At 47.6% G+C, this 21,700-nt stretch overlaps 2 protein-coding genes across 3 annotated transcripts in view; one reads left to right on the top strand and one right to left on the bottom strand.

The window, feature by feature from the left end:
- Positions 1-3,098, top strand: part of sesn1 (sestrin 1) — a 62,291-nt gene extending 59,193 nt beyond the window's left edge. For both annotated transcript variants that reach the window (XM_056580811.1, XM_056580812.1), the window contains 2 exons: positions 235-379; positions 466-3,098. In XM_056580811.1, the coding sequence (XP_056436786.1) occupies positions 235-379; positions 466-552 (232 nt within the window). In that variant the 3' untranslated portion in view covers positions 553-3,098. The remainder of the gene's footprint in view (positions 1-234; positions 380-465) is intronic.
- A 2,358-nt stretch (positions 3,099-5,456) lies between these two features.
- Positions 5,457-21,700, bottom strand: part of armc2 (armadillo repeat containing 2) — a 32,573-nt gene continuing 16,329 nt past the window's right edge. Inside the window, exons 7-19 of the mRNA XM_056581572.1 lie at positions 20,782-20,852; positions 19,921-20,028; positions 17,798-17,985; positions 17,385-17,487; positions 17,051-17,274; positions 14,706-14,851; positions 14,163-14,262; positions 12,131-12,419; positions 8,076-8,195; positions 7,657-7,770; positions 7,160-7,292; positions 6,470-6,633; positions 5,457-6,112 (exon numbers count right to left, since the gene is read on the bottom strand). Of these exons, the coding sequence (XP_056437547.1) occupies positions 5,988-6,112; positions 6,470-6,633; positions 7,160-7,292; positions 7,657-7,770; positions 8,076-8,195; positions 12,131-12,419; positions 14,163-14,262; positions 14,706-14,851; positions 17,051-17,274; positions 17,385-17,487; positions 17,798-17,985; positions 19,921-20,028; positions 20,782-20,852 (1,885 nt within the window). The 3' untranslated portion in view covers positions 5,457-5,987. The remainder of the gene's footprint in view (positions 6,113-6,469; positions 6,634-7,159; positions 7,293-7,656; positions 7,771-8,075; positions 8,196-12,130; positions 12,420-14,162; positions 14,263-14,705; positions 14,852-17,050; positions 17,275-17,384; positions 17,488-17,797; positions 17,986-19,920; positions 20,029-20,781; positions 20,853-21,700) is intronic.

The raw sequence follows: 21,700 nt of genomic DNA, 5'->3' as shown, positions 1-21,700 counted from the left end.
CTCCCCAAGTGATGATGGTATTCCTTTTTTTTTTTTTCAAAGATTTTTTTTTTGCATTTTAATGCTTAATTATAGAGTGGAAGGTATGGGAGATAGAGGGGAGGACATGCAGCGTATGACCATGGGCAGGACTCGAACCCGGGTCGCTGCGTTTTAGGATTGAGCCTATATGGTACGCGCTCTACCCGTTGAGCCACCTGATCCCTGATGGTATTCCTGCCTCTGTTTCCCCAGATATGACGATTATGATTACGGGGAGATAAACCAGCTGTTGGACCGTAGCTTTAAAATCTACATCAAGACCATGGTGTGCATTCCTGAGAAGACCACAAAAAGAATGTACGAGAGCTTCTGGAGGCAGTTCCAGCACTCGGAGAAGGTGAGTTGACGCTCTCTCTGTCCGGCCCTGGAGGATGTTAAACCTCACTGAAGCTCTGCTAACACCTGCTCTCCTGTCTTCTCCAGGTCCATGTTAACCTGCTTCTAATGGAAGCGCGCATGCAGGCGGAACTGCTGTACGCTCTGAGAGCGATCACCCGCTACATGACATGAAGTGCTCTGTGGCATTTTTATTGTTGTCCTTTCACTGTTGTTGGTGTTGTTCATTACGGGACACTTTGAGGAAAAAAACAAAAAAAAAGACGGAAGGGCGGAAAGAAAATTCTAAAAAATGTGAAACTGGAGCAGAAGAGAAGCGGCGGTCTTGTGAACATGTCTGTCCCGCTGTATGAAGAGGATCAGAACAAACGGATGAAGGACTGACGGAACATCTACCGCAATGGTCGTGGCGGTCTCCTCCCTCTCCACCCTGCTCCTCAGACCTCCACCTTGGGGAGCCGCAACTCCTGCCTGCTCCTCTCCCGCAGTGCCAAACCTGGAGAAAGTTTGTGTTGTGGTGGGGGGGGCTGGGCCAAATCTCCCCCTTTCAGTATTTCTCCATGTGGTGGCCGCCCCCCTCATCTGGGTCCCCCATGCGGGAGCATCAGAGACGGCTCAAGGGCCGCTACGGCCCCCCCCCCCCCCTCCCAGTCTCTGGATGTGCAGAGCTTTGGTCTGCCCTGCCGTTAACATAGTCACTGTGTAGTTTCATTGAATATCTTTGTATTTTGTTTATTATTATCAATAGAAGTTGAATGTTGACGATGTCTTGTTGTTGTTTCACGGTGTGGTTGGCTGTTTTTTTTTTGTTTCCGTGGCGACTGGCGAGAATGGATGCATACCTGTCAGGTGATATCAACTGTGTGCCTGAGCTACCCTGGTGCAGCCGCGCTGGTGCTAATGCTCTCATGTATTCACACGGAGTCATATTGACTCCTCGCCCTACCCCAAAAATGTGACCCACCGCCTCTTCCCCTTTCTCTCTCAATAAGACCTCCCCTCCAGCGCTAACCTAACCAGCCATCCCCATCCCCGAACAACTGTCTACGTAAGCTAATCTTAAGGATTGTGAAAAGCAAAGAAGTTGCGGAGAGAAATATAGTACACTGTTTTGGGCTCTATTCAATGAGATGTATGTATGCTAAATGTGTGTGTGTGTGTGTTAAGTCTGTGTGTTAAGTCTGTGTGTTGTGACCGCCTTCTAGGAGCACGGCCGTACAAGTGAGAAAGTGTTCAGAAGAATATATCAGAAGAAATCTTGAATTTCAAGTTACTTTTTTTTTTTTTTTTATATATATAGCGAGGCACTTTGAAGGAATGTCACTTCTCGGCTTCTGCTGTAGCTATGTTATCGTGAGGTGACTGTTAAATGGTATGTTATCTTTCAAGATAAAAGAAAAAAAAAAGATATGGGGAGAGGAAATAAGACCAGTTACTCATAAAGAAAGGAGGTTTGCTAAAGCCAAGTCTTCCAGGAGGGATTTGCTCCCGGTTGTCCCAAGAACCGTCTTGTCTTCCGCTCATACCTGTCCGGTCACCCCCTTAACAACTTTTTGAAGCTTTAGATTGTGAATTTATACCCAAAAAATAAATACCTCGTGTTAAAAACATGTAAAGAAGTGCTCTTTGGCGAGTAGAACGACTTATCGGGGGCTTTTAACTACTCTAGTTGGTCTGGAAACAAAGACTTCCCATTAGCAGAAGGTTGTAGCAAAGCTTGTTTAACCTAACCAGTGAAAACAAGTTTTTATTTGAATTTTTAGTTATATCATTTTTTACTGGAGGCACCGACTCCAATGTTGTTGTTTACTAAATGCATTCTACTAAAGGTTGTGTTCTTGAGGCATGATGAAAGGAACAACTTGGGAGTTGAATGTTTGCTTAATATCATCGTGATGGTGGTTCTTAAGAGGAAATGGAGGTTTTTATCAAACCCTGACTGATGTCAGTTACTGACACCTTTTTATACGAAAAAAAATGTAATAAAAAAATCTAACCTTATAATCATCATTTGTAATTTTCTAATATACGTTCTGTGTTTTATTGTTTTGGTTGTCATTTGATCAAAATGATCGTGATGTTACTTATGATAAAAATGCCATCTCGTGTTCAGGTAACCACACCGTAAGATGCACCAACTGCACTCTGGTCAGACACATTATTCTGCCTGTATGGACATAGGCAATGAAGTAACCTGCCGTAGTCAAGGATACCACTGACCACTGCCACATTAGTGGCATATTACTCAATTCTCTTCTCTAATGTTGAGTCAGGTATTACCCAACACTAGCCACATTTGTGCCAGTTTACAGCCTTTCATGTGGAAATGTTTTACTGAAGAAGCAGCTATTGGCGATGGTACACAGGGCAAAATAAAACTCCATACAGAGAAACTAATGAGGTTTCTTCAATCAAAAAGTCTCCCAGATCTTTGTCTTGATATGTTGTTTGTTTCTAAAAGGGCACTGACTTCAAGGCCACATTAATGAAAATGAACCTTAACGGTCTCCACATAGGGGGAATTTATAACTACCTAATCATCGTTCCAAACAGGAAGCCATTTCCCACGGTAGCTCAGTCATACAACCACCAGCAGAGCCTCACTGGCTACAAAAAGATAAATGGCTTCCCCCAAAACATTTTAGCAGGTGACACTTGACATCTCATAACCAACGCACTTCTCCCATGTTATATCAAACACATGTAGAACAATGTTTAGCTTCTAGATGCATGTTACAGGTGTTCTGTAAGGAAGATGGTTGAACTATCGGCTCGTGTTGTAATGGAGCACTGATGTAAGGACAGTGGGAACTGAGGAGGTATTTACATTTCATTTGAATGTTTTTACATTGTAAAGATGTGATTTGTTTTGTGGCAACTCTGTACTTTTACTTTGTGCATCTTGTTAAGCACTGCCCGGAACCCCAAATATGTTTAATAATAAAGTCTTTGAGATGGTTAAATATTTCTGAGTGGTGTGTTATTATATTTATTTGATGTTTGTGTGTTCCACACTGCATTGTCATGGTGACGAAGGGTATTATCTTAATGGACTGCTCTCTAACCAAGAAAATAAACTACGTCAATTTGTAATGGAAAAAATAAATGTTGGGGTTTTGTTCAGACAGAGCAGCACTCCTCATGGTGAGGACATCCCAGGGCCTATGACCAGTGGGGAAGACTGAGGGATCTCCATAAAGTCTGCTGAGGAGGCCGGCCAGGCAGGGGGCGCTGTTCCCGTGGCCAATTAAAGAGACGCTGAGGAGCTAGACGACCTAGGAGGAGGTGTAGCAGCTCTGCCAATTATCCCAGAACCACCCTGCCCAAGCGGTCCCGCCTGTGCCATCCTGTCTTGCCAACGTCGCCGGAATCTCACCCGGATTCAAGTGTCGGGCCGGGTATCGGAAGGGATGGGCGACAGTCTCGGGCAGAGCTCCACCAGCCGCCTCTTCCTCCGTCGTCCATCTGTCGGGCGCCTGGGCCGTCTGCCTGTCGGGCCCCCGGGCCGTCCACCTGTGGTTCCCAGCTGGTCTATCCGGCTGCATTTATACAGTGCTTTTCTAACCAGGGGCCGCTCAAAGCGCCTTACACTACTGCCTCACATTCAATCATTCGCCACACATTCACACACCCACAGCGGTGTCAACCATGCAAGGCGGCAGCCAGCTCGTCAGGAGCAGACAAGGTGAGGCGTCTTGCTCAGGGACACCTCGATACTAGGAGGAGCCCGGATTCGAACTAGCAACCTTCCGGTTAACAGCCAACCCACTCTACCTGAGACACATGCCCCTGAGGGGCCCTAGGGGGGAGAAGGGCCTGAGGCTGGGGGCCAGAGGGGCCCTACGGGGAGAAGGGCCAGAGGCTGGGGCCCAGAGGGGCCCTAGGGGGGAGAAGGGCCTGAGGCTGGGGACCAGAGGGGCCCTACGGTGAGAAGGGCCAGAGGCTGGGGCCCAGAGGGGCCCTAGGGGGGAGAAGGGCCTGAAGCTGGGGACCAGAGGGGCCTTAGGGGGGATTAGGGCCTGAGGCTGGGGGCCAGAGGGGCCCTAGGGGGGAGAAGGGCCTGAGGCTGGGGCCCAGAGGGGCCCTACAGGGTGAAGGGCCTGAGGCTGGGGACCAGAGGGGCCCGACAGGGTGAAGTAGGGCCTGAGGCTGGGGACCAGAGGGGCCCTAGGGGGGAGAAGGGCCTGAGGCTGGGGCCCAGAGGGGCCCTAGGGGGGAGAAGGGCCTGAAGCTGGGGCCCAGAGGGGCCGGACAGGGTGAAGAAGGGCCTGAGGCTGGGGACCAGAGGGGCCCTACAGGGTGAAGAGGTCTGCCACTGGACCTCAGGCACACCGTTTTTCGGCTTGCGAGCCACTTTCAAAATGAACAAATGATCTACCTATACAAAAAAATGCTAAACATATATATATTTATATTTACTGAGTCCATACTCTGGTGACTTGCACTGAATGGAGTCAGCCATGGTTGCATCGGCCAGACAGTAGCTGCTGGTAGCTACACAAGCAGGCTTTGAAATGAACATCAGTCATGTTGGAAAAGTATTTTCACTTAATAACCTTCATGTGGGATAAAATAGTAGAGCCATATCAAGGAGGTTGCACCTTTCTTCATGTTTGGATACTTTTCCTTTGTGAGTAAGTTCCCAAATATCCATGAGTCTTGGACTTAAGATAAATTTCAGCTTGTACTATCACAATCGTATCCTGCACTCGACCTTCAAAAAGTCTATTGATAAGCCAAAATTGACACATTCACAGTCTGCCATTGTTCTCCAGCTTTCCTTATTGCCTTTGGAAGCAGCAATTGTGTTGCTTTTAGCCTGCATTATATATTTTAAATATTCCTATTTGTTTAATATTATTATAATATTAAAGCAATAATATAATATTATTATAATATAAAACAATAATATAATATTATTATAATATTAAACAAATAAGAAGATCTAGAATCCTAATATTTGAACAAGGTAAGCATGCTAGAATTTATAGTTTGCTTATCTTGGTCAAATACGAGGCTCTGGAATACCTGACTGCATGTATGGATTAACAAACGTTTGTGTTTGGTTACAGGCTATGTTGTCAACAGTAGCTCTTCTTTGTGCAAATCTTGATTCATAGTACGACATCTCATCACTTTGTTCAACTGCGTCCCGATATGCAGAACCACCCAAATGTCCGATAGAATGGTAGGCAATCGACAAAGAAGTTACTAAGGAAACGCTCCTGATGGTTTCAAGTCTGTGTGAGTATGGTTTTAGCTCTTTATTGTATATTTAGTGTTAAATACCAACAATTCACAGTAGTCGTGCTTCCAGTGAGACTAGAGGTTAAAGCTCTAGTTTAAATGTACATCCCTGCTTTTCCCTGTAGATAACATCATGAGCGAGGCGTGTCTACATGGCTTCATAGAGTTATAGGAACCAAGTGCAAATCAATACAGACTGAGGTTTAAGGTAAAACCAAATAAGACAAATAAGAAGTCAAATATAATTTCAGCAGGCACTTATGAGAAGATCATTTTCTGGGTATTAGTACAAATAGATAAAGAATAGTGAGCCCACGGAGAACACGAAGGATATGATGTCACATTCTAGCTACACAGATCAGTCAGTTCAGAGGCTGTAGTCTGTCTTTTAGTTTCCGGGCCACAGGAAGAAACTCCATCTCCCAGCAGGCCTTGTGGTAATCCCTCATGTCGTTGTTGGCCGTCCACTGGATTGCCTCTTCTTCACCTGAATATTGAGTCACCAGAAAACCAGAAATGAAAACGTTAGATTTGTCAATCCACAATGTATTTATTCTTGGGACTATATTTAGAAAATACATTAAAATAAAATAACACTTTTCACTTACAATTGTGTGAATTTAATCTAAAGCCATCTTGACAAATAAGCTGTATTAAAACACCCCATTGACCACGTTGGTGAAGTTATCCGACGTGTGTGTGTGTGTGTGTGTGTGTGTGTGTGTGTGTGTGTGTGTGTGTGTGTGTGTGTGTGTGTGTGTGTGTGTGTGTGTGTGTGTGTGTGTGTGTGTGTGTGTGTGTGTGTGTGTGTGTGTGTGTGTGTGTGTTGGACCTATGTGCCTACATGAGTAGGCTATGAGGGCCCCCAGTAGGGTCTCTCTCTCCTGCTGGTGCAGGGGGGCCCCTCCGTCTGAGGCGGTCGGCTCCGTCAGGTTCCACAGAGTCTGACACACCTGGCCGGCCAGCTGCCAATCCCCGGGCCCCAGGTCCCGGAGACAGTCCACCAGCCTATCACACACAAACACACACGCACACACAAACATCATGTGACCGCAGGGGGAGGGGGGGATTCACATGACCTGTAGGCTGGAAGCCATTAGCTCCACTTCAATGGGCCTTGTGTGTGTGTGTGTGTGTGTGCGCGTGCGTACGTGCGTGCGTGTGTGCGTGCGTGCGTGTGTGCGTGTGTGTGCGCATGTGCGTGTGTGTAAGGAAGTTGAATGAAAGGTTGCCGATTAATCTCGCGGTTGGCATTTTCAAAGTTGTCCCGTGAAAGCCACAGGAGATACAACTATCTTGTGTTTTTGCAAAAACAAGACGCACTACCCGTGTGTTTCACACAAACCCACGCCCCTGCTTTTGTTAACGATAAGACAATGTGGTAGAAGACGAGATGACCACACCGGCAGCTGTGTCTAGCATTAAGGACACTCACACAATGTGCTCTGCATTCATGATGTGGTGACGCTGCTACATTACGTTGTCAAAGACACACATGCCTCCCCTGGCCAAGGGGCCGGGAGGGGGGACTTACTTGGCGATGACCCCCTCCTGTGTGAGCGTGGCCCTGCTGGGAGGGTCCAGGCTCAGGTTGGTGAGGACCCCACAGGCAGCAAAACACACCTCTCCACTCTGAGAGTCCAGCAGGGTCACCAGGAACTGGTAGACTGCAGGGTAGAGGAATGAGAGATGAGGCATTGTCTTTGTTGTGTGTGTTGTGCGTGTGGACAGTGTAGGGGGGCTAGGGGGACCTGTGTCATTAGTCAGTGTTTACATGCCGTGCGGTTTGGCCGTGGGCGTTAAGTAGTACAGTACACAGGCTCTGCACTGCAGCACATAGCTGCTGGAGCAGTACCTGGACATAGCGCGTCAAGAGTCAGTTTACACAAGGCCATTATACATTAGTGCGAGGGCACTCACTCTGATATGAGCTGCTTTTAAACCCCTGAAGGACGCAGGTGTGATGGCCTTGGTGGAAATAAGCTCGACCCCCCGAGGTACTGGTCAAATAAAACATTTACACACACACACCTTTGTTTCGCATGACGAGGTCCCGCACTTCCTTCCACTGTGTCAGGTTTCCATAGACACGGGTGGCCTCCAGAACGGCCTCCATGTTGGAGCTGAGCATGAGCTTCAACAGCACTGAGAGGGAGAGAGAGAGAGAGAGAGAGAGAGAGAGAGAGAGAGAGAGAGAGAGAGAGAGAGAGAGAGAGAGAGAAAACCCAGTGATGAGTGATGGGTAGAAATACTCAATAGGAGTAAGGAAACCAGAGGCAGAGGAGAGCGACAGCAGCCAGCCATAAATCAACAGACAGACAGACAGTAAGGCAGACAGGTGAATGAATAAAGATACAATATCAAACTCCCATTGCAGCTTAGACGTTCTGACTGTTCTGGCCAGCAGCCTTCCTACCAGTAACCCAACGTGGTCATGGTGTGTGTCTTACACTGGCTGATGGCGAGCTGGTTCTGCCTCACCGCCGAGCCAGCCTGCTGGTGGAAGGACAGGTTGTTGATGGTGGCGGCCACGTTCACCAGCAGCTCCCCGTCCGCCATGGGCCTCAGCTCTGTACACAGGCACACACACACACACACACACACACACACACACACACACACACACACACACACACACAGACACGCATACACAGAAGGTAGACCTAGTCTTTATACATCAAAAACACGCAAGACAAGGAAGGAAAACAAGTCACTTATTGTCTCATCATCAGGGAAGTGGTTTGATCTGTTCTCTTAAGTGGTTTGATCTGTCGAGCGCTGCGCAGTAAAGGGTTGCACACAGCTGCAAACCACACAGCTGCAAACAGCACGTTAAAACGAGTCTCAGAGGTAAACCGTGGGCTGGAGAAATAGAATCAGGACAAAGAGATAAATATTGCTTCTTCAAAGGTTAGGCAAAGGGAAGTTTAATATTTTGAGGTTCAAACAGATTTTTATTGATAAGGACTTACTCATTAACTATACCTAACCAACTCATTGGATTGGCAAATCTTTTATGTTATCATACAAATTGCTTCTGTATTTGTTTATCAAAAGGCGATACTACAGGCAGTCAATGCATACAGGCCAGTCCATGGTTACGCTAGTGTCAATAGCCAGTGTGTGCATTTACATTTACGGGATTTTGCTGACGCTTTTATCCATGAACTTACAACCATTCAAACCACACATTCACAGTGGAGTCAGCCTCGCAGGGCGGCAGCCAGCTCATCAGGAGCAGTCAGGGTGAGGTGTCCTGCTCAGGGACACCTCAACACACTCAATCCCCGAGGTGCCGGGGATCAAACCATCAACTTTCCGGTTACCAGTCAGCCTACTCTACCTCCTCAGCTACGGTCTCTGCAGTATGAAGCTCTTAGGCCCTAACGACAGCAGCAGCCGACTCCCAGTCATCTGCAGTCCTTTAACCTCGTCTCCCGGCTGCCTGTTTCCCAGGGTCCTCTTCAGGATCACAGCCCTCAACCCCTGCCCTCTCTCTTCAGACCGCACTTCGAAAACAGTGGTCATATGTAGGGCTGGGTATCGTGGCCAATTTCCTAAATCGATTCGATTTCGATTCATAAGGTTCTGAATTGATTAATCACGATTCGATTAGATTCAATCTGCTCTTAAATAATGAAAATGGCTCAACTGTGTTACAAAATACAAATGTACTTTATTTTTTCTCTTTATATTAAACAACAGGTTTTAAGTGCAAACTTGTAAATTGGACAGTTTAAACTTGATCTGTAAACAAAACTGTCTCAAGTCTCAAAAGTGCAATTTTGAAATTAGAAAGGAATTGCAAGTGAAAGCGTACTTGTTCGTCAGCATTCCATCCAGTGGCGATTTTGGTTTGGAAACTCTGGTGGGGCCCATGCAGGAAAATATTATAACGCAATCCAGAAATACCACATATTACTACCATCACAAAAAAAACAGTAGCAAGTGACAGAGGGGACCAAAATTGCAGCTGAATAATGCCATCACTCAAACGCGAATCTGACAACATATATTAGGCTATTATAGCAATAGCACCACCAAATGGCAGCGTTCAAGATCTCACAATATCAAAACTCAAGAAAACAACAACGTGGCAACAATAAAAACACAACGGCGCACACCCTTTACACAGCAATCAATATACAAAGCCACCACTCACAATATACCAAAAAAAGAAGAAGTATGGTTTAAGTTGCATTAGGTTTGCAGGCCACCATACTGTACAATTAACAATGAATCTAGCCTGATAGAGTGGTTGCCTATTCAGACCTGGATAATCCTGGTTGAAAATTTAAGTAAGTTTGGGCTAAGATGGTAATTACCTGTGCTTTAAGGACAGTGCTGTCTGGTCTCCTTTGTGTGGCTGAGGTGAAACACAAGCATTTTTTTCCGCTTGAACAACTCCTGGTTGAACGATCTATTCTTGTCCTTTCCCTCTTGAATAATGATTAAATCCGTCGGGCGATGTGGTCCCAAACGTTTTATCTCCAACTTCTGTTCAAGTGCTAAATCTCACATGAGACAGATACTCAACACGATTCATCATTTAATGAATGAAACGTCCATTTGTTGTTATTTACTGTAACAGTAACTGTAACAGTAACTACGTTAGCCAGCTAGCAAGATCTGATCGGCTCCCGCCGTAAACCCCGCCCTTTCTACAAATCAGCCAATGAGAAGAGCTTTGGGGCACTAAACTTCTGGCCCCACCGCCGAAACAGAAGCGGGCGCTGCGCACGCGCTTGCTCGCGCAACAGCACCAGTTTTCTACACTGCAGCAGACGGGGCCATCTCGGCTGTGCCCCACCGAGCGGAAATGACGAGCCGGAGCAACGAACTATTTCACACTCAACTACTACACTACAACAATTGCGTTCATCAAATTAAAACTGCGGACATGTAATTAATTATTAACAATTAATGTATTATTAACTTATGCTCAATGACATTTTTGAAAAAAAAATGAAAAGTATAATCGTGCCCTGCACGGCAGCGTTCTCTGGTGGGGCCGTGCCCCACTGGCCCCTAATAATAATAATAATAATAATAATAATAAATTTTATTTATAATGCACTTTATATTCAAGAATCTCAAAGTGCTTCAGAGAAAAAAATACCAAAAAAACTATTAAAAAGGGGGAACCTCAAAGAAAGTTTAGCTAAATGCTCTTTTAAAGAGATGGGTTTTGAGGTTCCGTTTCCATTTCCCTAATGCAAAGACGCCACTGATTCCATCACTGCAAATGCATTAAGGCATTGTTTAGTAAAGTGCAAAAAAAAAAAAAATCGATCTCATGCCCTATCGATGTTGCAAAATCGAAATAAAATCGATCCAAAGTCGATTAAATCAATTTTTTTACCCAGCCCTGGTCATATGCGATGCAAAGAGAGAAGTTTCCTCCATCTAACAGGTGGAAAGATGTATAAGAGATGTACACAACCATTGTCCATTGTTGATTGTCTTAATCATAGGACACTTTCATTCACTTGTTCTCATAAAATTAGATGTTGTTAGTAGTTGCCAGTGATCACATGATCACATGATAGGGTTAAAGGGGTGGTCATGCTTTTTCAACCTTTCCCTTTGCTTTAGACTGTTTCAAGACGTATGGATATGTCTTACGTCTGCTAGTCCTTGCCGAGGTAGAGCTACAGGTACATTCAATCTAGATAGAGGTGAGATAGGTTGTCGTCTACACTTACATTTACATTAAGGGGATTTTGCTGACGCTCTTATCCAAAGCGACTTGCAACCATTCATTCACACATTCCACACCAACGGCGGAAAAAACCACGCAGGTCAACAGCCAGCTCATCAGAAGCAGTCAGGGTGAGTCGTCTTGCTCAGGGACACCTCAACACTCAGCTAGGAGCTGAGGATCGAACCAGCCACCTTCTGGTTACCAGTCAACGCATTCTTCTTCCTGAGCTCTAGTGGTCATTGCGGCTCTGTGCCCATTTGTCTTATGATTCTACGAGTCCTAGAGGATTCATTTCTAAAGTTAAACCTGTTTCACAACATTATCCAAAGCAATAGTCACTAACGGTGCATTTCCACTGGAGGGTGCAGGTTGGTTCAGAATGCAAAGGTTGGCGTTTCAACCGCCAAAAGTGGGCGTGATCCGGACTGAGCCGTACTCGTCCCGCAGTACTCCTCCGTTGGGGTACTGAGACGCCTGAAAGGGTGCCGGCAAGTTCGAGCTACACACGCCGTCTGTTGATTGGTCGACAGAATCGTCCCTTCCGTGCGACAGGGGGATATTAACCATCAAACACAGTAGTACTGCAAGATATTTCTGAACAACAAGTAATCTTCAAGCCAATCAGAAAACTCTTTGTCCTAGCCTCTTGGTGTAAACAAACACACAACACTGTGTCTGCCTGGGGTCTCTAGAACACACCGAAAACACAACCGACGACCCACACCCAGAGCATTCGCCACGTTTGTGCAGCGACTGAAAAAGTGAAACCCACCAAATGGTTCCGTTCTACGACCGGCTCACCAAGCGTCTCCATCAGCAGCTGCAGACACAGCGCGTCCGACGCCATCTCCACGCCGACGGCGGGGTGCACGCACACATTGGCCAGCACCCGGACCAGCTTGACCAGGACGTCGTGGTGCTGCCCGCCGGGCACCCCTACAGGCGGGGGGTCCTCGCCCTCCCCCAGGTAGCAGCGGTAGAGCCGCAGCAGGGCGGTGGGGAAGCCGCCGCAGCCGTAGAGGCGCGCTCGCGCCACGTCGCTGCGGGACGTCAGGTTCCCCAGGGTGAAGAGCAGGCGGACCACCAGGTCCTGAGAGGAGAGCACCAGGAGGAGGTTAGAGGGAGAACCCTCTGCCAGTGATCACATGATCACATGATAGGGTTAAAGGGGTGCTCATGCTTTTTCAACCTTTCCCTTTGCTTTAGACTGTCTCAAGACGTATGTATATGTCTTACGTCTGCTAAGCTAGAACAATCTAAGTCTGATCCAGGGGGAGTATTCGCGCCCACCGAGAACGGCCCTCAATAAGTGCATGAAACAGCTAGTTTGCGCTCAAACGTTATTTCCTTAACAGTGTGACGTCAGACTGCAGTGCAGAGGGCGGTGCTGAAGAGCAGAGGTCCTGCCTGCCAGTACCCGCAATAGACCTCTGTAAGTAGTAAACTATTATGAAGAAGCATTATGCTAACGCGGATCTGCGCCGACTTAGGACGTCACGTCTCTCCCAGCCAGGGTTGCATTCGGTGAAGACAGGTTGTCTGTCTTCACCGAAATGGCACCAGAGCCCGCCTACAGAGGAAGTGGCACCAACGCTGCTCGTCCATTCACGCGTGAAATGACAATCACGTTAGGTTGTGAATGGCTGCGAGAAACTCCCGCCTCCCTAACAAGTATGACATATGAAGTCTGCGCAGATCAGAACTAGCTCCCGGTTAGCATTAATAATAGTTAACTACTTTAACGGCCCAGACAATCCAAAACCCAAGTGAAATCTAGATGGAAAAAGTGTGTGGTTCAAAACCTGAGCAGCTTTTACTTCTTCGCCAACTACAGAGTTTGTCACGCACCATCATTAAACCCTCATGTTATTTCCCATAGACATTTAAACATGGAACCAAGAGCCTCGGAGGCGGGACTTATTCTTCAGAGGTCTATGTTTACAACTTCTCCGGGCCATGAATTTGCCGACTCACACACAAAGGAACCAATCGCAACTGATTGGGCGTGCTGACCAATCACAGCTGACTGGGCTACTCTGGAGGGGGGCCTTAAAGTGACATGATACAAATCAGACAGTTCTAGAAAGATGATGAAATTGGTTTTGCAGAAATGAACAGTTTGAGAATAATAAGGGTTATTTTTAACAGACAGGCATGTAACCCTATTCTAGTAGTACCCCCAAATGCAATTATTAACCCAAAAAAAACATGATATGGGATCTTTAAAGGAAAGAATGCTCTGTGAATGCTGACATGATCACATGAAAGGGTAAAGGCACATGTTTTGTAAACACCTGTATGCTTAGATGTCGGGTAGAAGCAATCTGCCCTATAAGCCCCCTGCTAGATGCAGATGAAGGCTAGAGGCCTTCGGTGAAACATTGAGGTTTCTACTGTCTCACACACAGACACAAACACACACACACACACACACACACACACACACACACACACACACACACACACACACACACACACACACACACACACACACACACTCGACAATAGAGGAAGGGGAGAGAGAGGGTGACAGAGACACCCTGTACTGTGAGTCTACTGGGACTCACAGAGCACGTTAACATCTCAACGCACACACACACACACACACACACACACACACACACACACACACACACACACACACACACACACACACACACACACACACACACACACACACACACACACACACACACTTACATATGATAGTGCTAAAGTTCAAATATGTAGGCCTCCAGACACTCAAATAGCAAACACAGATGTACACATACAGAGGCATACACATGCATCAGTGGATTTATAGCCGCACGTTGGTGGTATACAGCAGACTCACCTGTTTCTTATGGTGTTTGTTCAGCAGGTCTAAGAAAAGCTGGTAACAGTAGGGGGTGTTGTCCAACGCCAGGCGACACTCTGCATACGAGGAGAGCTTACTTATATGAAGAGAGAGAGAGAGAGAGAGAGAGAGAGAGAGAGAGAGAGAGAGAGAGAGAGAGAGAGAGAGAGAGAGAGAGAGAGAGAGAGAGAGAGAGGGGAATCTTGGTAATGTCTGCTATTTTGCAATAAAATAATAAAAAAAATGATGTTCTGTCCCTCTCTCTTAGTAAAGAGAATTTCAACAAATGTGTAAAAAATGCTCTTTAAATCAAACACCTAGCTTAGCTTTAAAGGAGAAGTCAGCAATATTTTTGTACAATAATCATCCACCCTGATCTCGGCATGTTAGTGTGTGAGTGTGTGAGTGTGTGAGTGTAAGTGTGAGATTTTGTGTGTGTGTGTGTGTGTGTGTGTGTGTGTGTGTGTGTGTGTGTGTGTGTGTGTGTGTGTGTGTGTGTGTGTGTGTGTGTGTGTGTGTGTGTGTGTGTGTGTGCACTACCTGTATATTCTGGCGATGTTGGTGCAGACGTCTGCGTCCTCCTGGTGATGACGCAGAGCCACACAGAGCTCTGATAGGATGCCGTGGGACAGGAAGTGGGGGCGAGACTCTGGGAGGTCTGCAAGGTTCCTCAGGACCGACGTGAGCTGGAGGGGTCAAAAGGTCAACATGGGTTGAGTTAAGGAAATAAATGAAAAGCAAAGAAAGGGTTCAAACAGCATTTACATTTAGGGGAAAATGCTGACACATTTGAATCCAAAGCAATTTACAGCTCATCTGGAGCAGTCAGGGTAAGGGGTCTTGCTCAGGGACACCTCAACACTCTAGGAGGAGCCGGGGATAGTACTTGCAATCTTCCGGTTCCAATTCAACCCACCCTACCTCCTGAGCTACTGCCATGCAGGCGTTGTAACGTTTGCCCTGCTGAAAGCTCCATGTTCTCCTCTCCGTCTCATTGACTGTTCGGACGTCTTGCCCGGGGTTGGACTGGAGTGGAACTTTGGCTGACGTTGTGGCCAAGCCGGCCGCCCCAGGTTACCAGTGTCACAGGCCAGAGGGTGAAGAGGCAAGTAATTGAGCTCTACTCTAACAAATCCATCACACAGAGGAAGTCCTGTCGTCCATAACCCCTCCGTGGCCGACACCCAGAATGCAGAGCAGCTCCAGGAAGAAGCTGTCGTGCGGGCAGACTCATTAGCCTCCGCTAACAGCATAACCAACGGTGGGTTGGACGTCAAACCCAGCGGCCGAGCCAACCCAGTGCGGCCAAGCTGTGTGGTTACTCCCCTGGCATAGGCACACATGCTCCCTATAAGTTTGTGCGTGTTTGAATGCGAGTGCGTGTGCATGCGAATGGGTGTGCATGCGAGTGTGTGTGTGCACGCGAGTGTGTGTATGTGAGTGAGTGTGTGTGTTTGTGTGCATGCTTGTGTGTGCGCATGCGTGCGTATGTGTGTGTGTGTGTGTGTGTGTGTGTTAACTGGGCTTCGATGTTGGACTCATAAGGGGCAGGCTGAAAGCGGAGAATTGGCTGAGCACTGTGCTCTTAAAGCCACTTCTTTCGGAGCAGACAGAACCATAATATTGTTGTGGAGCAGCGGGAGAATCCACTTCAAAGCGCTCCACTCCCCAGTGGCCCGCAGATTCATACCAGTCGACCCTCAGACGTCTTATAAACTTATTTTGTTGCTGTCAAGTTTTTTTTCGGATGCAATAACCGCCTGGCTTGCATCGCTGTCCTAAGAATGCAGTGGGTTATTCTGGCAAACAGAGCGGGTCTGTCAGTGTAGTTTCCATTTGTTTTTGAGTCTTTAAAGGTTGGGTATGGAATTCTTTTTTGGCAATTTTTGCAAAATTACTTAAAATCCTTATCATAACCCACTTACAGGCACTGAGTTAGAAGAACTGACATGAAAATTAAACAAGTCAGTCATCTGTGGAACTGGTAGGGTTCGAAAAGCTCCAGCCAATGATTTCCAGAACCACCCGGTGGCATTGGACAGTAAGTACGTCAATCAAACGGTCGTACTGCACTCCCGCTCCCCCTCCCCCGCTCCCCGCACATGACCCCTTCGTGCACGTACTCAAAGCTCGTGACCCAGAGCAAGCTTCTGTTTGTTGTTATCCTGCGGTAGCTACTGGAGCTAGCTAACTAGCTAATGGCTCGCTCTCGCGCATCTGTGTACGCACTCGTGCATGATTGCGCATCCAGGTACTTGGAATGGGTGGAATCAGAGTCAGCGTTGAAGGAGAGTGGGTAGGACCATTTGAGTTGTGTAGCTTCAAAATCTGCTGGCGTTTCGTAAATCCCATACCCAACCTTTAAGTCAGGCCGCTCCAGGTCTGCTCCAAGCAGCCATTAGCACTCGTGTCAATAAGAACCTTAATGCCTCCCAACATCTGCCACGTTTCAGCTCCAGTCATCGGGCAGGTCTGGGGGATATGGGGGTCATCTCTGGTTGCTCTGGGCCATAAGGTATGTTGGGGTGCTAAACAGGGGGCTGCCACAGAAAGCGAGTGGAACCCTCTTCCTTTCAGAATAAAAGATGTGGTCCTCAATGGTAACACGGCCCATAGTTGTCTGGGATGATCTTCTTACTCACATCGATTCTGGCTGTATTTCTGGATTGGTATTTGTTTTTATGTACTCAAAACAAAAACCAGACCAAACTCTAAGGCCTCCGTCAGAACTAAGAGTTCCCCGCCGTCAATTGGACCGCTTGTGCATTTTGCTCTTTCGAAACTGTAAAATAGAGTAGAGAATGAGCCGCAGAACTGATGGACAACAAACCCCAGCTTCTCTATCGCTCTACCTCTATGGATCTCATCCCCACATCCAATCTCACCTGCAGGAGAATGTGCCCAGCAGTGGCGAAGAGGGCGTGCCCCGATTCTGAGAGTGGGTGGAGCTTCTGGAGCAGCGGCTGGGCCATGCCAACGCAGCCCTTGGCTAACAGTTGTCTGAGTAGGGCGTCGTTCCCGGACAGGAACTTCAGTGCAGCAACGGAGTAGAGCAGGGCCTCTCCGGACACACAGACGTCCTCGCTGCTGAGCACCACCAGCAGGGCGTCTGGGAGACAGACACACAGCCGTCAACCAGCTACCGCTCACTGGGATGAGCCAATAGAGTCTGACACCAGAACACTGTGGTGAGGACAGGAGGCTGGTTGTACTCCTCACCTAGGATGGAGGTGCTCTGGAACAGCCTGTCGTTGCTCTCACTGCGGCTGATCTTATAGATGAGCTTGCAGATGTTTAGCAGGTTGTTCCCACTGACACACAGCTTTGTGTGTGTGTGTGTGTCGGTGGGGGGGGGGGGGGGGGGGGGGGGGGGGGGGGGGAAGAGGAAGTTGTGAGTGGATTTGATGGCGTCAAGTTGTGCGTTGCCTCGTGGGCTTTGGTGTAAGGTTAGAACATGCAAAATTCATAACGTATATTTTGGGCGCATGCATCCGTCGACGCCTGCACTCACACAGACACACACACACACATCGGCACAGACACACACACACACACGGGCACCACACACCTACGGGCACCACACCCCCGGACACCACACACACACGGGCCCCACACACCCCCGGGGGACTCACGGCCAGACAGAGCGTGGCGACATGCAGGTGGAGGCGTGCCGAGTCACGGTCGATCAGGGCGAAGAGCATGCGGAGGATCTGGGCCCTCCTCTTGCAGCGCCGGCCCAGCAGGTGGCCCCGCGCCAGAGCCGCGTGTAGGCGGGCGCACAGCTCACACAGCAGGTCCTCCGAGGCCGCGGGCCGGCCCGCTGCACCGCACACAGAGGCATCGAGAGAACACGTTTAAACGATGTACAATATAAACAGGAATGAAGAATATTTAAGGTTGACTGAGGTCTGCTATGCACGGGGGAGCACAGAAGAACACACATAAATCGATATTAGTTCACGTGTTGGTGTGTCAACGTGTCGCCTCGGCAGGTAGGGTGGTTATGCGGCCATCATTCTTGTTGATGAGTAAGTCTGGGCAAAAAACACTTTGTATGTTGTTAGTCATAGCAGCTGTCACCATAGATGTTCCTGTGGGCCATTGCTAGTATGGTATTTATCTTTACTGGGACTAGAATGGACTTAATGACGTAAAGTGAAGTGACAAGAGCAGACAGGAGTTTGATATGAGAGAGTATGTCCTCTGATAGCATCCGCTGTTAGTCTCATCTCCATGTAAGCTCCTGGGTTGTCGCACAATGGCTAATTTAGAGACAGGGCGCGTCAATTTTAGCCCTGATTTCAGCCTCGTACATCCAGAATGCAACACCTTGGCTTGGTGGCAAATGAATGAGAGGTGGGTGGCGATGGTTAATCTGGAGAAAGTCTTCAAATAATGCACTGGAGCAGAACGTCATGCTGACGTTCCAACAGGAGTGGAAACAGTAAGAACTCACTGGAAATTAAACCATGGTAATGAGTTGTACGTCAATGTTCGATTTTTTTATACCTTGTCAACGTTTCAATGTTTCAATTATGTCTTTTGACCTGTATGTTTCCTTTGATTACCCGGCTTCAGCAAAGCACTGCGTAGACCAGCAGCAGCATTCTTGGCATAATCAGCAGCATTGACAACCTTCTGGTTGGGTTATCAGCGCTTGAACAATATCCAGCCGGGAAAGAACATAAACACATTAAACTCTGGTTCCTCCCTGTTTCTCAGAAGCAGCTGTGTGCTTTAGTGGTCAAACGCAGGACAACAATACTTCCAACAGCCAGCCGGGCTCTTGACGCAGAGGAAGAACGCAGGGTGGAGTGCTTTCCCTGTTGTTTTAAGGCATATAAATGTTTTCCCTCCAAAGGGCCAACGAGCACTTCCAAAAATGGTTGTTCGCGCCACAGCCACGGCCAGGCTGCTCCCAGGCAGCGGGCTTGCTTTCGTCGGCCATTGAGTCTAGAATAGGTGTTCTGTGTATGAGCCAGACGGCACTTGGGGAGATGAATATTATATATTTATCCTTCTCATGAATTTTCCATGAAATCGGCTGCTTGCTAAAATATTTAGCAATAGATTTTACTCCATCGCTGCCAGACTGACTCCAGAATTCAGCAGAGACCGACCCCAAAGCGCTGCACTTGTGTTGTTCGCCTTGCTTCGAGTGTTAAAATGACAGCACCCTGTTTCCTGCGTTCGGCTACGCATACCGACATGCAAAGGGAGACGCACACACACACAAACACATGCAAACACACACAGTTCCACATGCATCCCCCACACACACACACACACACACACACACACACACACACACACACACACACACACACACACACACACACACACACACACACACACACACACACACACACACACACACACATACACACACACACACACACACACAACCAAACGTGTGGCTTGAAACATACAATAATGAATTACCAATAAACTAATGAATTACAATGTCGATGGGAAATGTCACGTTTGAAAGGCGCAAACAACAACTAAATAAGGAATCAGGAATCTTTGCTTTGCCACTCTCACACTTTGCAGCACAACCTCCAATCTCCTCACTTGATCGACAAAATTCTTAACGATCAATGATGGATCATCAATTAATCATGCCCATCCCTAATTGAAATACAGGCAAAACATTTTAAAACGGTGATGGAGTGCTGGTCGGTTAATCATAGAGTACAGGCATCCAGTCACAGTCACCGCAACAAGCTAGAACAGACAGGCCACATGGAGGTACCTGTGGTGGGGGAGCCCAGCTGATCCAGGAGGGGGAGGACTTCCTGCTCCCAGGCCTGTGACTCTGCACCCTGGTCCCGGCCGGCCGGGCCCTCTCCACTTCCCCCGTCTAAAGCGAGGAAGCAGCAGATGCCGGCTGTTCAGGTGTCAGTCATCACGTCCCACCCACCTCTCAACCCACGCACCTCCACACCGAGCACGGTTCACTAAAGTTCAACCGGCTAAAAATAAATCGGCAGGAAGTGAAACGGAAGACTAAAATGTTGTTTCCATTTTCATCTGCCCCTCCTCATTTATTTGTTGTTGTTTGGAACTGAACATTTGACTGCGTGGGTTTGTAAAGTGTGTGTGTGTGCGTCTGCGTGTGTGCGTGCACATGAGTATGTGTGTGCATACACACATGTTCTGTCTCTATTGGATTCTTATATCTGCTTAGCCCACCAGGAAACTGTTGTTGCCCAAATGCACAGCTCTGTCTGTTCTTTGCTCCCTCTGATTGGTTGTATCCACTAGTGGGACTTGAGCGCTTAGCAACAACTTTACAACTTAGTTTGAAGTTTCAGCACGGCCTTCGGAAAGGCCGTGTCAATCTGGCTGCCTGCCGTTGGATGTTTCCACACTCACACGCCGGTTTGTGGCCATTAACTGTCAGTAACAACAGAAGGTTGGAGGTTGGAAGTAAATCAAAACATATATATATATACAAATATATATATTTATATATAGCTACATGTGACAGATTAAAAAACCAACAAGCACACGGTTCAACCCAGTGTGCCTGAGGAGTGTCTGAGGCCGCCGTCTTTTTCCGTTCCCAGTGTGGGTATAAAGGGCAAACCTCAAGGATCCCTTCTGGACCAACCTGTTCTCTGTCCCACTGGACACTGCGGGCCTCCGACGGCGGGGTCGACAGGTCTACTGCTGCTGGTTCTACTGGAGGAACATAGAAACAGAGCACCCAGAAGGGGAGTCAACAGGTCTACTGCTACTGGTTCTACTGGAGGAACATAGAAACAGAGCACCCAGAAGGGGAGTCAACAGGTCTACTGCTGCTGGTTCTACTGGAGGAACATAGAAACAGAGCACCCAGAAGGGGAGTCAACAGGTCTACTGCTACTGGTTCTACTGGAGGAACATAGAAACAGAGCACCCAGAAGGGCCATGAGAGGAAAGGACCTCTGTTATGCTCCATCCGGGGTAGAAGCTTAGAAATTAATGCAGTGACAAGAAAAGTACTGACCAACAAATCGATGAATTAAAATATACAGAGGAGAGATATGTGCAACACCCTGAACTGACTCCGGGTGTCACTGTTGGAACATTGGTGGGGCCAAAACCTCCAACCTCAAAGGCAAACCCTGCTTGTGCATGTACGTGTGTGAGGTTATATTGGTGTTGTGTGATTCAGTTTCTGTGTGTTTTTATTGTGTTTCAGTGCAGTGTTACTGTGTGTGTGTGTGAGTGTGTGTGAGTGTGTGTGCGCTAACTGATATAGATCTGTGCTCACGTGTCTCTTGATTTTTGTTTAACACGAGGTACACTCATCAACGGACAGGAAGTGGGATTTTGGCTTTTGTGGGCAGTCTGGTTTGAAACCGTTGCCATTTGTCACTGTGGACTCGGTCCCACCAACCTTCAGAGACACACACGCACGTACAAACATGAACACAGACGTCTTAAAAAAGTGTGGCCTGCACTTTGCATATCAGCATATTGTGTCTCTCTAGAGCAACATTCCTCTTCACACAGCGAGGGACGCAGATTCCAACGACTCAATATAC

The sequence above is a fragment of the Gadus chalcogrammus genome, chromosome 21 (assembly GCF_026213295.1).
Source record: "Gadus chalcogrammus isolate NIFS_2021 chromosome 21, NIFS_Gcha_1.0, whole genome shotgun sequence".
In the NCBI taxonomy this organism is placed as follows: Eukaryota; Metazoa; Chordata; class Actinopteri; order Gadiformes; family Gadidae; genus Gadus; species Gadus chalcogrammus.
The sequence above is the reverse complement of the archived record's forward strand: the minus strand, read 5'-3'. Positions and strand labels throughout refer to the sequence as shown.